This window comes from Cladophialophora psammophila (genome assembly GCF_000585535.1).
Source record: "Cladophialophora psammophila CBS 110553 chromosome Unknown aczJe-supercont1.2, whole genome shotgun sequence".
In the NCBI taxonomy this organism is placed as follows: Eukaryota; Fungi; Ascomycota; class Eurotiomycetes; order Chaetothyriales; family Herpotrichiellaceae; genus Cladophialophora; species Cladophialophora psammophila.
Window position 1 is genome coordinate 751098 of NW_006912923.1, and position 12858 is coordinate 763955.

The 12858-nt window shown below is 50.4% G+C and overlaps 7 protein-coding genes across 7 annotated transcripts; 4 read left to right on the top strand and 3 right to left on the bottom strand.

Moving 5' to 3' along the window:
* Nucleotides 1-537: 537 nt before the first annotated feature.
* A1O5_01594 (uncharacterized protein) lies at nt 538-1782 on the top strand (the record flags this gene model as incomplete). The annotated part of the gene is made up of 7 exons (XM_007742210.1): nt 538-638; nt 690-734; nt 786-842; nt 902-1050; nt 1115-1385; nt 1440-1579; nt 1631-1782. The coding sequence occupies 7 exons, from the start codon at nt 538-540 to the stop codon at nt 1780-1782; spliced, it is 915 nt and encodes a 304-aa protein (XP_007740400.1).
* A 291-nt stretch (nt 1783-2073) lies between these two features.
* Nucleotides 2074-3300, bottom strand: A1O5_01595 (uncharacterized protein; the record flags this gene model as incomplete). Its single annotated transcript, XM_007742211.1, has 3 exons — nt 2074-2674; nt 2734-2874; nt 2951-3300. The coding sequence occupies 3 exons, from the start codon at nt 3298-3300 to the stop codon at nt 2074-2076; spliced, it is 1092 nt and encodes a 363-aa protein (XP_007740401.1).
* A 1100-nt stretch (nt 3301-4400) lies between these two features.
* On the top strand, nt 4401-4823 carry A1O5_01596 (uncharacterized protein). The gene has a single exon (XM_007742212.1). It carries the CDS (start codon nt 4462-4464, stop codon nt 4654-4656), a length of 195 nt encoding a protein of 64 aa, XP_007740402.1. The 5' UTR covers nt 4401-4461; the 3' UTR covers nt 4657-4823.
* A 1569-nt stretch (nt 4824-6392) lies between these two features.
* On the bottom strand, nt 6393-8411 carry A1O5_01597 (uncharacterized protein; the record flags this gene model as incomplete). The annotated part of the gene is made up of 3 exons (XM_007742213.1): nt 6393-6949; nt 7008-7266; nt 7329-8411. 3 exons carry the CDS (start codon nt 8409-8411, stop codon nt 6393-6395), a joined length of 1899 nt encoding a protein of 632 aa, XP_007740403.1.
* A 411-nt stretch (nt 8412-8822) lies between these two features.
* A1O5_01598 (uncharacterized protein) lies at nt 8823-9945 on the top strand (the record flags this gene model as incomplete). Its single annotated transcript, XM_007742214.1, has 3 exons — nt 8823-9305; nt 9414-9637; nt 9696-9945. The coding sequence occupies 3 exons, from the start codon at nt 8823-8825 to the stop codon at nt 9943-9945; spliced, it is 957 nt and encodes a 318-aa protein (XP_007740404.1).
* Nucleotides 9946-10594: 649 nt separating this feature from the next.
* Nucleotides 10595-11550, bottom strand: A1O5_01599 (uncharacterized protein; the record flags this gene model as incomplete). The annotated part of the gene is made up of 4 exons (XM_007742215.1): nt 10595-10742; nt 10799-10881; nt 10975-11406; nt 11488-11550. 4 exons carry the CDS (start codon nt 11548-11550, stop codon nt 10595-10597), a joined length of 726 nt encoding a protein of 241 aa, XP_007740405.1.
* Nucleotides 11551-12408: 858 nt separating this feature from the next.
* On the top strand, nt 12409-12797 carry A1O5_01600 (uncharacterized protein; the record flags this gene model as incomplete). The annotated part of the gene is made up of 1 exon (XM_007742216.1): nt 12409-12797. A coding segment is annotated over one exon (336 nt), but the record flags the coding sequence as incomplete, so codon positions are not given.
* Nucleotides 12798-12858: the final 61 nt, after the last annotated feature.

Sequence of the window (12858 nt, forward strand, 5' to 3'; positions counted from 1 at the left end):
ACGGGGTGCTAGGATAGATCGAAATGGACAGGTGTCATGGAGCACTTGTGTTGGACGAAGGTCCGTGATAACTTGATTGATTGAAGAGAGAAGAGAAATCTATCTACTGGCAGAAACCTTTGTGGGTGTAGAGTTCTGCTTTGCCGTCACGCGATCGGGAGACGTACCCTAGATGGTTAGGTTGGGCCTACAATTCGGTCCTCCAGCTCAACGGTCGCCAGCCATTTCGGCACCAAGTCCTTCGAAGATGGTGTTGCTGATACGCACTGCTTCTAGGTAACGGTTAAGTTGCCGAGAGTTCCCAGCCGCGACCTAGAAACGTGGCGCGGTATGAGGCTACAATGAGTTCTAGTTGACTGGGGCGGCTTAATTGGCGCACCCTTTTAAGTCGCCGAACTTGGGGACTACCATGGTTTTCTCTGCTCTTGATATTTGGAAACGCTGAGGAGACCTCACCTCTGTATCGCGAATCACAATATCGCATTATTTCGATCATCGCGAAGCTATAGTCCACATCCAGACTCCAGACCCGTCAAGATGCCACCTCTATTCTATCAACCACAAGAGCCGGTGGATTGCCTGGTTGAAGTGGATTCCAGCGCCCTCAAGGGCAAGACCTCCGTGATCACAGGAGGTTTGTCTGACTAAACCCGGTAGCCAACCTTTTCTCATGGCGCGATGACAGGCAGTAGCGGATTGGGCTATGCTTATGCCAAAGCGTTCGTGGAAGCAGGGTGAGACGCGGTTCCAGGCGCTACAAGCTTGTTTTCACTAATTGACATCAGAGCATTTGTGGTAATAGCCGACATTCAACCACCCCCAAGTCCATTCAAGGAGTCCGAGTACGTTGGCATCTTCCAGCTTGCCCGACCCTGCACCTTGTGATATGCTGATGAATCAGGGCGGTCTTCGTAAAGTGCGACGTGACCATTTGGGCCGATCAATTGGCTGTGTTCGAGATTGCGTCTCAACTGTCGCCAAACGGTAAAATAGACGTGGTGATTGCCAATGCCGGTGTTGCCGGACCCGATGTCTTGACAGGTGTGTTCTGTCCTCCGATGAAATCTGGAACCCAGAAATCGTGGCCTAAACTCATACATTGTTCAATGTCAAGGCCTCGACGACCCCACACCACAAGAACCAATGATGAAAATGCTCGATGTCAACGTAAAGGGCGTCCTGTATACCACGAAACTAGCCGGGTGGTACTTTCGCCACCATCATGACAATCCTCTGGACGGGTGCCTCATCCTCGTCAGTAGTATCATGGGATACATTGACACACAGAGCTCTGCTGTGTATGCTGCCGCCAAGTTCAGCGTGAGAGGCTTGATGTGCTGTCTACGACGGAAAGGTGTCTTCAGAGTAAATGCAATTGCCCCCTGGTGACTACACCCCAGAACTCCTCGTTATCATTGCGTTGTAACTTATTCGGCCAGGTTCATTGCGACTCCAATGATGAGTGAGGATTTCCTGGAGATGATTCAGACAGAACTTCGGAATATGGGTCTCGACCTCGCCTCGATCCAAGACTCCGTGAATGCAGTTCTACGCATCGCGACGGACGCGTCGATGAATGGTAGGTCGAAGCCCAGGACTGGAAGCCCAACATTTCTAACTATGATCATAGGCAGGTGTCTAGCGATTGTGCCTCGCCAGTTATCGCCCTCTGGCTATATGGATCTCGGTCTAGATGACATCGATGAAAGGACTCCAGCAGGCAAAATGCAAAAGGCAGCAAGCTCAATTCCGTACAACAAGTTTCGCCATGCACTGTCGTGATCTGATGGTCTGGTAGAGAGCGAAAACCCTCGTATGGAATCTCCAACGCCTCCTCTGGGGAATGCGCTAACCCTCTTGGTAGCACGTTCTAAAGGTCCTAGAGCCATACGACTGCGGAGCATCTAAAATTCCAGTAGACAAGGGCGCTAGCAGCAGCATTTTGATAGTCTTAAAAGTATTTATCTCGAGACGTTGCTGTGTGAGGCAACGCCACAAAAGCCTGAGGGTGCATCGAGGCCGAATGCGCTTCTTGGGACATTTCATACTGCCCGCACTTAATTTCGCTTTTAATCACGAAGCATTGAGTTTGTCCAACCTCAAGCCCTGCCAATATTCCTTCAAGAAAGCCCACTTTACCAGCTCAGCCCATCCTTTGGACTTCCAATCGTTTACCTGCTTCGGAAAGAAGTCTACCACATCCATTATCGTCCTATCGTGCGCGTAAATAAAGAAGACATCTTTCTGAGCGTCTGCATGTTGCAACTTTTCTATTGTTTGCATCAGTGCTGGAATATCATACGCGATGTTGCCGGTAAAGAACGGCTCATTCGCTTGTCGACCGCGTGACCGTTGAATATCTTCGAGGATATGACCAGGACATATGGCGTTCTGAATACTAGCGGGAAGGAATTGCCGTAGATTCATGCTTTCCGGAATTGGCAGAAATCGGGACGGACGAAGCTCTCCTCCGTCATGGACAGAGTCGGCACCCATTAGTATAAACGTGTCAGGAGTGGAGGTTGTGCGAACAAGGCCACATATGTGGGCGACCGTGTGGCCAGGGGCGTCCAGGAGGTAGAAGGAACCATCGCCGAAGAAATCACAAGCATTCATCTGACCGATCTTTAACGAGCGTGACCCTTGAAAGTCAATCTCTATCAATTTTCTTCCCCTAGGCAATGCAAAATCAGCATTCTTGCCAACAGACCGATGGATCCCGCAGTACTCAACTCGTAGTCACTTTCTAGGAGGATGGAGTCCTCTCTTGCGGGATAACCAGGCATGAATTCATCATTGAAGCCAGATCCAACGACCAACGCAACATTCTTGGGGAACAGTGCTGGATTTCCGATATGATCCCAATGATAATGGCTGCATAATCGGGCGATCAGCCAACTTGTCCGCAAAGCGTGACGATCACGACGATGCATGACAGCGTTGCGCTTACCTCCAGATCACAGCCTCGAAGCTAACTAGGCTGAACCCATTTTCCTCCAAAATTTGGGTAATATTCTTCTCGACAGTGACTTCCCAGCCCATCTTGACGAGCCGATTGGAAACGATTGGGGCCAGGTTCTTCCAGTCCTTCCGAGTCCCAAGATCGAAGAGGACTTTTCGTCCTTCTGCATTCTCGATCAGGAAAGACCAGACAGGACAATCAGGGACATAGGGAACTCCCTCGATTGCAGGGCCAAGTGTGTGAACAAAATTGACTTTGCTGATCAGACTTGTCGTGTCAATTATCTTAACCGAGGCTGCTGAACCGCCTGGAATCTGAAAGTCGGGCTGCGGCGCCATTGTCAACACCCCTGCTTGTCTAGTGTTTTGACAGTCCTGGAGAGTAAGTTGGATATATGCAGGAGGAATCGAAATTCCATGAGTACAGCCCACGCAGCAGAGTGGCTATGAAATGGACCTTTGCATACGCTCTGGCTCGGTCACATCACCAGCTACTCCTTAATTCGGTCAACTGGGTTTGCCGAGGAAGCCGAGATCAACTTGGAATCACCTACAGTGTCAAGCGAAAGCCTCCGTGCTCAGGTGGAGCAAGACGTCTTTTGGCTGTAGTGACCATGATCACGCTTGGCTGTGATGTGCGCTTTGAGTATACTCGAGTTACCGTCCATTCGCCCCGGGCAGGCGGCAAATTCGGCATCTGGACTCGGCCGATCTTAGGACCTACCATGACTTTGCGAAGATATTCTACCAAAATTATTGGTCGGATTGTATTGACGTACCCACATACTGTTGTAGAATCACAAGATATTGCGCCGTCAAAGAGTGAGCAAACAAGAGATGGGGAAGAGCCGGTGAATATAGAACATTAACGGGCCGTTGTGCGGTCTTCTGCCAACGGCTGCAAGATTAGGCGGCGTTTGCTGGATGGGCTGTCGCCGCTTTGTTCTGGAAGCCCCAACTCGAGCTTTCAGGGACTACCCATTTGCCGGTGTTGCGCCTTATTCCTGATAACGCGACTTCAAAAACTCCCCCTATTGCGCACGTGTCGAGCACACATTACCCGATTCATCCCCTCGATTTCTCCGAAAGGCAACGGAAACTTGGCCGTCACCGTCTGGGACGATATTACGATAGCATGGCAAACTTTTCGCAGTACCAGGGTCCTGTTGTAGAGTGGGAAAATTTTGTCCGAAAGACAGGCTTTGTCCAACCGCCGCAGCCGAACACCATCCCCCAAGAGTTTCGGTCTTTGACGAACGCGACTCGTGTTGCAGCAGCATAGTCTAACCTTAGGACTTTAGGTCAGTGGTTCTATGAGCCGTCTGAGATTTAGGGACTTTTGCTGATGGAAGAGACTTCCGGATGGAACAGGACTTCTTGACAAGGTTGTTTGGCAAGACTACTCCATTTTGACGAGGGATTGCCAGGATATAGTGGCTCGGGTGTACAAGCCTAAATGTGAGGTTGCAAACTCACTACTTCCAGTGTATCTCTATTTTCATGGTGGAGGCCATCTTTTTGGCAATATTGAGACCGAGGATGCCAGCCGTGCGCGAATCATTGCGGCGTATCCGAGCCCGGGCGTCATCGTGGCCAATGTCAATTATCGACACACGCCCGAGTTCCAATAGCCAACTCAATTCAATGATGTGTGGGACTCTTATGAATGGCTATCAAAACATATATCTCGGTTAGGTGGCGACCCTTCTCAGATCGTGGTTGGCGGGATTTCGGCAGGTGGAGGATTGGCAGCATCGGTGGTGACGAGACGCCATGAATTTGATGATGGCGGCCCAATCGTCTCTAGGATTCACACTCAAAGGCCAGGTCCTGTGCACCCCATGGCTCCTTCACCCGTCCGCCGAGTCCATTCTCCAGTCACGCTTCATCCTCATTCAACCAGAACTAAACGGCACCTATTCTCCCCTGGCCGGCTGTCAAGCTGTTCTCAGACCTGTTGGGTGCTGCGGCCTTGACCGACCCGTATTTCAATATAGCACTTAACACCAATGAAAAGATCAAGGGAATGCCGAAAGCAAGTTATCTCATTGCCGGGCAAGACCTGTTGAGAAACGAAGGACTATACTGTAACAGAGCCCTTCAGGGTTCGGCGTGCACGTGCAACAACGCACAGAGGCCTGTCCAGCAGGTCGGGAATCGAGAACGCGTTTCTGGTTGGCACTGACAAGACAACACCACCACCACCAAAACCACCCAGAGGGGCAGCTGCTAGGGCTACGAACACCTAGCACAGCGGCAGCATCGAGGAACAGGACAGGACTGATAAAACACTCAGGAATTAGGTAGACGGCACCAAAAAGCCATAGAATTCATGATACCCTGCTCAATACTGTAATGAATGGCACTCTGCCAGCACTGTAAACTGTTCCGCACTCCCCTGCCAGCCCATTTTGGTTTGACATGTGACTAGACAACTTCTCTCCCCCTGCTACCACTCTACCAGCCCTGCACAGCACAGTACAGCACATCACAGCACAGCACAGCACAGCACAGCCACTTTGCCTTGTCACAATACTACGCGGAGAGAATGAAAGAGAATGGGTAATGTTGCATCTCAGGTCCCGAGCTCTTCGTCGCTGAAGTATATCTCGAACAGGGTCCCCACCAAGGTTCATGTCTTCCCAGGGCTGCCGCACGGCTTTCGAAGGTTTACAGAGCTGCCTTCGACGGAGAGGTGGGAAGCTTTGATTGTGCAGTCCATGCAATGGCGTCTGTCTACGGATCTCCAATCCACGCTGGAGATGGAAATCCGACAGAACTTGGCGGCTGGTGAATAGTCCATATCCGCTGCTGTTTGACGGGCTGAAATGAGGCGAACCCGCCGAGAAGTGGTGTGAACCTCATCCAGTGCCAGCGGTATTTCGACTTCTCTATGTATGGGAACTGTCGTGGTCGACATGCTTCGAAAACAAAGTGCGCAATGTTCAGAAAATACTCAGGTCCAGGGAGGGGAGAGTCAAAGCTGAGAGTCAAAGCTGAGAGTCAAAGCTGCTGCAGCTTTCTGTTTATGATGTCCACTAAGCTGCGATAGTTTGTCAAGATTAGAAACTGCCTTTATCAATGATCGCAAGGATCTCTTGCGCTGCAAGGTGTGTCTAGTACAGCAAAGCGAAGATCAAAGTCGTGAGGTTCTCATAGCGATAGGTTGCCACTTTCCGATGGTCATCTCTGGATGCGAAGAACAGAGAAAACATGGTCAAGCACCGGCTCTTGCCCACATGCCCATTCGGCCAAGGTGAATGTCAATTTTTCGAGTTTTGTGATCTATTCCTCACTTAAAAGCCAAAGCCATGACCAACCGATTCCTCGTTCTAGAACCAAGAATTCCTCAATCATAAATGCTCGAGTATCGGGATGCCGAACCACCAATATCCCACAAGCCTCTATAATTCCTTCTGCATTTTACACCATCACTTGCTCACATACCACGACAGATCATTGGATTCGTCCAGTTCGTATTCCGTGAACCCATTTCCCATGAACCTAAATCGGTTCGGAGAGTTGTACTCGATGTTCCAGTCTTCTCCTCGGATATCCGAAATCATCCGCTTATACAGTAATGCGCTCCCAGGAAATGTAGCCGTGACCCTACCATCGACACGGTTCTTCTTATACCAACTCCGACACTGGCCTGTCCATGTCAATGTCTTATGGATCTCGTCTCCATAGGTCACAAAGTCATCCACAGCACTTTGCTTCGGCTCAACCGACCGGATATCTTCATTTGCTATCTTCTTCAGCCACTTGATCATATAATCGGCCGTCCAACTTAGTCCCTCGATCAGTGAGCCGTGACCGACAACAGCATTCGGACCCGTGAAGATGAAATAATTGGGAAAGTCCGGGCAAGCGACGGAGAGGTATGACTCGGGTTCATCGGCCCATTTGGCGGCAAGACTGACCCCGTCACGGCCAATGACAGGGTATTGAGGACGGTGAGAAACATCAAATCCAGTGGCACAAACAACTATCCCCCCAGTCAGTTCGTTAGAAATAAGGAAAAAATAGAATGTATGTGTACGTACCAACGTCAACAGGATAGACTTCTCCATCTACTGTGACGATTGAGGCTTCCGTGATCTCTTTAATAGAAGCCTGTTTGAGGTGGACATTCGGCAGTAGGAAGGATTCAAGATATCCTGAGCCGGGAGTTACTCGTCGACAGCCCAATTCCCACGTTGGTATCAACTTTGCGCAAAGTTCTGGATCGTAATTTAACTTCTCCGCCATTTGTTGTGCCGCGAACTCTTGGTTATCAATATTTTCCGGAGAACCTTTGACGAACTGTTATCTGGATGTCAGCAGGTTTCAAGGGGAAGACCACGGAGAGCTCTCCTTCGACTGACCATTTTAAATGCTTTATTCACCGAATCTATCAGCTTCTTCCGGTACTGGTGAAGCGCCTCGGGGTTTTCGCGGAAGAGTTTCTTATCTTCTTCGGTGTACTCAGGATTGCTGCCCAGGTCGGACTTTCCCAGAAGTTTGCCTGGGTCCATCCTGGCCACGATCCAGCTGGGGCCCCTTTGGATGCTGAGCACATCGGTGTCCTCGAGCTGGGCAAGCTTGGGTAAAATTTGGATTCCGGAGGATCCGTTGCCAATGATTGCGATTCGTTTCTTTGAATAGTCATACGAGTGATCCCAATTAGCGGAGTGCACTTTGTGACCCCTGAATTTGCCCAAACCAGGGATATCTGGCCAGTTCCACGCATTCAGAAACCCTTGGGCCGAAATGACAATCTCTGCGTATTCATCTCTTTGTACTCCGTTACACTCCACAATTACCTTCCATTGCCCGAGATCTTGCTGCCAGAAGACGCTGATAACCTTAGTGTTGAGTTGGACGTCGCGATCAAGGTCCCACTTCTTCACTGTCTTCACCATATATTCGTGGATTTCGGCTCCGGACGAGTAGAAACGGTCCCAATCCGGATTCGGGTCAAACGGGAACGCATATATGTGAGATGGCACGTCGCACTGGACCCCTGGATAGGTGTTTACCAGCCATGTGCCGCCAACGTCGGACCTTGCTTCAAAGATTGTGTTTGTCACTATGTTCTGCATTTCTGGGTGTTCATAACGGATCTTGTGGGCGAACATGAGCCCAGAGAAGCCGGCGCCAATCGTGATCACGCGCAACTTCCGCTGGACACTATATCCAGGGATGTTTATTAGCGGGACTACGTGCCTTGTATGGCCCGTCTTCTTCGTTGTCTCCGAGTGGTCATCGAGTAAACCGTTCGCGGACGTAGCTAGTGTTGCACCATCAGTCGACTCATCACTAGATGCCGTCCCGTTTGTTTTCGAGTCGTGGATGAAGGTGGTGGGTACCGAATCAAAGGCACCAGGCCCTATCGGAGGAGGTGAAGTGATCGGCTCCTTTATGACGACGCCGTCGTTAACGGCCGCTGGCACATCGAGCAAGGCCATGATGAGAACTACCAGATTATTTTGCGTGGAAACGTCAGTTACACTCAACGAGACTTGAAAGTGCAGTCGATACTCAGAAGGCTCAATCTGGAGCCATTTAACAAGCCAGCATTGGAGCTTTGTTTTTCCGTCGTGGTACCGGAGACCGCCGTAGAGCGTTGGGCTCGTTGGGATATGCTCGGTTAGTCAAAGTCATTACCGACCGGGGCGCAAACACATCTCAGCCGAGACCAATTCGCCACTGTCCAGTTCGACTTGCCGGTTTTCGCGAGGCGAAGGTTTTCTCAGGTCATTCCACTGACTCGGTAGGATTGCATCAATGGTGCCGGAATGGTCCCTCGTAGTGACTTGTTGTTTTCGTATGACTTTCTCTCCACGAACCACTGATGAATGCAGCAAGACCAGTAAACAATGGCGTCTTTGAGTAAGATACCTACGCTGTGTTCCAATTTCATTCTGCCTCTTAGGCCTTTAGTTTGTTCTACTCTGTCAAATGTACGCCATTACACTCTGCCTTCACGGAACCGTCACCCAGTCGCCTTGTATAATGATCTTAAAGACAAGGTAGCGTTGGTTACGGGAATCGGACAGGCTCAGCAAACAGTTGATCCCAGCCAATGGGGGAACGGCGCAGCAGCAGCCAAACTGCTAGCCAATAATGGGGTCAAGGTTTTTGGCTGCGACCTCCATCTTAAAGACGCAGAAAGGACCAAGCAAAGAATCCTGGAAGACAATCAAGATGCCATAGTGGAAGTTTGGGAGGCGGATGTCACTAAGTCCCACGATGTGAGCGCAGTGGTACAAAGGGTCCTGGACAAGTTCAGCCGCATTGACATTCTCGTCAACAATGTTGGGATGTCCCGTCCGGGAGGCCCAGCAGACATGTCTGTAGATGTAAGTCGGGTTCAGAACACTGTTCGCTATTTTTACCTGGGTCTGTCTGCATGGCAGTGCGAGGCCCGACCGTCATGCCCAGGATCCATTACTGACAGGCCTCGACAGGCATTCCGAAGCCAATTGGAGGTGAACTTGACCTCGACGTTTTTATGCTGCCACGAAGTTCTACCGATTATGGAAAAACAACGAGCAGGGGCTATCACGGTGACGAGTTCAATCGCTGGTCTAGGATACATCGGGAAGATGCACATTGGATATTCGACGACGAAGGCGGCACTTTTGAATTTTGCAAAATGTACTGCTGTGCAGTATGCGCCCAAAGGCATCCGGTATGACCGACTCCCCCGTATCAGGGTGCAGAATGACCTCGCGACTAACAAAAACTAGAATAAATGCTGTCATCCCGGGGCTCATTCGAACCCCATTAGTGGAAAGATTGGCAAAAGAGTATCAGGCGGGGAACTATGAGAAGCTGGTAAAAAGGCGAGATGAAGGAGTACCTCTAGGTCGACAAGGAACTGCCATGGAAGTTGCAAATGCCACTCTATTCCTGGTGTCTGATGCTGCCAGCTATATCACAGGCACCAGCCTTACTGTGGATGGGGGCGTGACTGCTGTGGTCAGCAATAAGGGCTAGGACGCAAGGAACTGGTTGAGGAAACAAAATGACGGGATCGAGCCAGAGTATTCTAGAACGGGTAGGCCCATAGATTAAGCAACAACCATCGGCTACCAAGGGCTCGAGTCCCAGGACTATATCACATCGATCCGTCCGTGAGAATGTCTTGCTGCATCTGTGGCAGGGCATCGAGGCAGTCAATAATGATAATGGGGAATGCACGACGGCCGCAGATTGGTGGGAGCAACTCACCGGGCCTCTGGAAGTATCGGATGTAACAGCAGCTCTGAGAAGATCACCATACGCGAATGCTTACACTAACGTTCCGACGAGGGATGTTACGCACGTCTCGAAAGAGCAGCTGACCAAGACATGGATAAGATGTATTTCATTTTCAGCGTCGCCCACACTATTTGATTGTCCACTTGGCTTATAAAGGTCCGTGGTGTCAGGAGACGCTCCGGCCTCCATCCACATTGAATGCTGAGCCACTATCTCAACTTGGTAAGCAGATTTTCTCGCAGCTGCACACAAAAGGACCGAGAATTGAAAGCAGAGCCAAGGCAGCGTGACCTCGGATCTCCTCGCTATTCCCATCATGTACGGGGGCCGGAAAAATTCTTCAAACTCGGAACATTCTCATTCCGCAAGGGAAATGCAAGGCCACTCACGTTATATAGGTTGCCTCATCAGATGCGAGGAAGCATACCATGTTTGCAATATCACTTGGCTGGCATAGCCGGCCCAAGGGAAGCGTGGCTAGTCGCTTTGCCCGACCTTCTGGAGTGTCTTCGCCACCTTGGACACGAGGAAGCCTATGGACAGATCAGCACAGGATTTTGTACTTAAGAGATCTGTCTGCATTACTGACATTGCCGTTTCTCCGATAGAGGGCCTTATCACGTTGAAACGAATACGGTGTTTGGCGTATGCTGCAGCTAGTCCTCGAGTTGCCTGATTGTAATGTTAGAGGTCTGCCAAAAGCCCTTTTCACCATTGTGGCGGCGCAGACTATCGTGCGGATTGAAAGTCGCACAAAGAACGCACCGCTGTCACCGCCCCCTTGCTCCCAGCGTACCAAACAGTGGACGGTCTGGGTCTCGCTTGGCTGATGCTTCCAATATTGATGAAATGTCCCTCAATCTTGTTCTCGATCCAGAAAGGCACGATCACCTTAGTGCTGAGATACAGCGGCTTCACGTTTACCTTGAACACATTGTCAAACTCACACTCGGAGACCAAATGGGGTTCTTGGCCGAGATGGACAACACCGGCGCAGTTGACGATGACTGAAGGAGGATGACCAAAGTGCTCGTTGCTAAGACGCAGCACATTCTGCCATGTCTCTTCGGCCGCCACATCTGCTGTTAACTGAAAGAACGTGCCATTTGGGCACAACGATGCGGTCTCCTCATTGTTCGAAGCGACGATGTCGATCCCCAAGACCTTAGCTCCCTCAGCGATGAGCTTTTGAACAATCTAGCGCGGTCATTTTGTTAGAAGCACATCTTTTTGAGGCACCCATGGTAATTAATAAGGGAGAGCAGAAAAACGCCTTACCGCTCGTCCGAACCCAGCCCCGGCGCCCGTCACAGCGATGATCTTGCCTTCAAGTCTACTCATTACACACTGGATCGACAAGATCTCCCACAGTCAAAAATTGGCCGTCACATGCAGAATTTAGGATCCGGAGTTTTGTTTGGTGGTTGGACTGCCAGGCCCCGTGTAATTCGAGACACTTGCAGACTTTCCGGGAAGACGGATGGCAACGTCCGCATCAAAGCTTGCAAGAACCCCGGCAGCCTTTGAATGCCTTTGGACCGATTAACAAGCCTAACCGAATGTGGAAGGTTTTTTTCCTTAAAGAGTAATATAAAGGATGGCACGCTATGAACTAATACGCGACTCGGTGTCGCGTCACTCTGGTCCGGCTTTCCAGTGCCGAGTATGTGGGGCTTAGGTTGCCGGGAAGGTGTCCGCCCAGTCGGCTATTAGAACAAAAGTTGCCGAGTCGGCAAAACTGATAGTCACGTGATGGTACCGAACGCTGGCAAGTTCGGTTGACAAAAACAGTAGTGGGCCTGTGACCTTGGCTTCGCGACAGGGCGACGCTTTCGACCCTGAGCTGGTTCCATCTGTTGGAGCCCAGAGAACGAACCTTGCAGGGGTCGACGACGAGTCTACTTTCCCTAGTCGACCAATAAACTTAATGGAAGGGCCTGGATGTGAGATTCAATTTCGCTCATCAGCGCGGAATAGTCCATGCAAACATGAGGTTAAAATACGCTCCCTGTACACCAAAAGTCCTTCCAAAGAGGTGGCGCAGATCTACCAGAAGATCCAAGCGCGCAGAGGGCCAGGAGGGCTGTTACCACTTGACTTAGGTTTGCTTCATTCACCGAAACTTGCAGATGGTGAGTTCAGACTCAGATGCTTAGGCAAACAAAATTTGACTTGTTCCTAACTAACATGCTCTTTCGAGGGTGGAACTCTTTGCTGGGTAACATACGAAAAAATGGCTGTCTTCCCGATGACCTTCGGGAAATTGCCATCTGCCGTCCTGCAATCATCAATCGTGCCTGGTTTGAGTGGAATCATCATGCGCCGATTTTGACCGCATCCCCAGGCTTTACAAAGGAAAAATTCGACGGGGTGAAACAGGTTGAGCCGAAGGATCAAGGCGCGTTAACCAACAAACAATGGGCCGTGCTTCGCTACAGTGACGCTATGACAAGACATGTCACCGTTCCAAACCTACTTTTCCAGGATCTGCAACAGGTGGGCTTTACGGACCAGAGATTGTCGAAATTACACTGACATGTGCGGCTTATAACATGGTGAGTCGGTTTCTTGTGGCATTGGACGTTTGAGAAGCCAATGGGCATCCTCCGCCATCGCTAGAAGGGGCGGTGGATTCGTGTCGATAACATA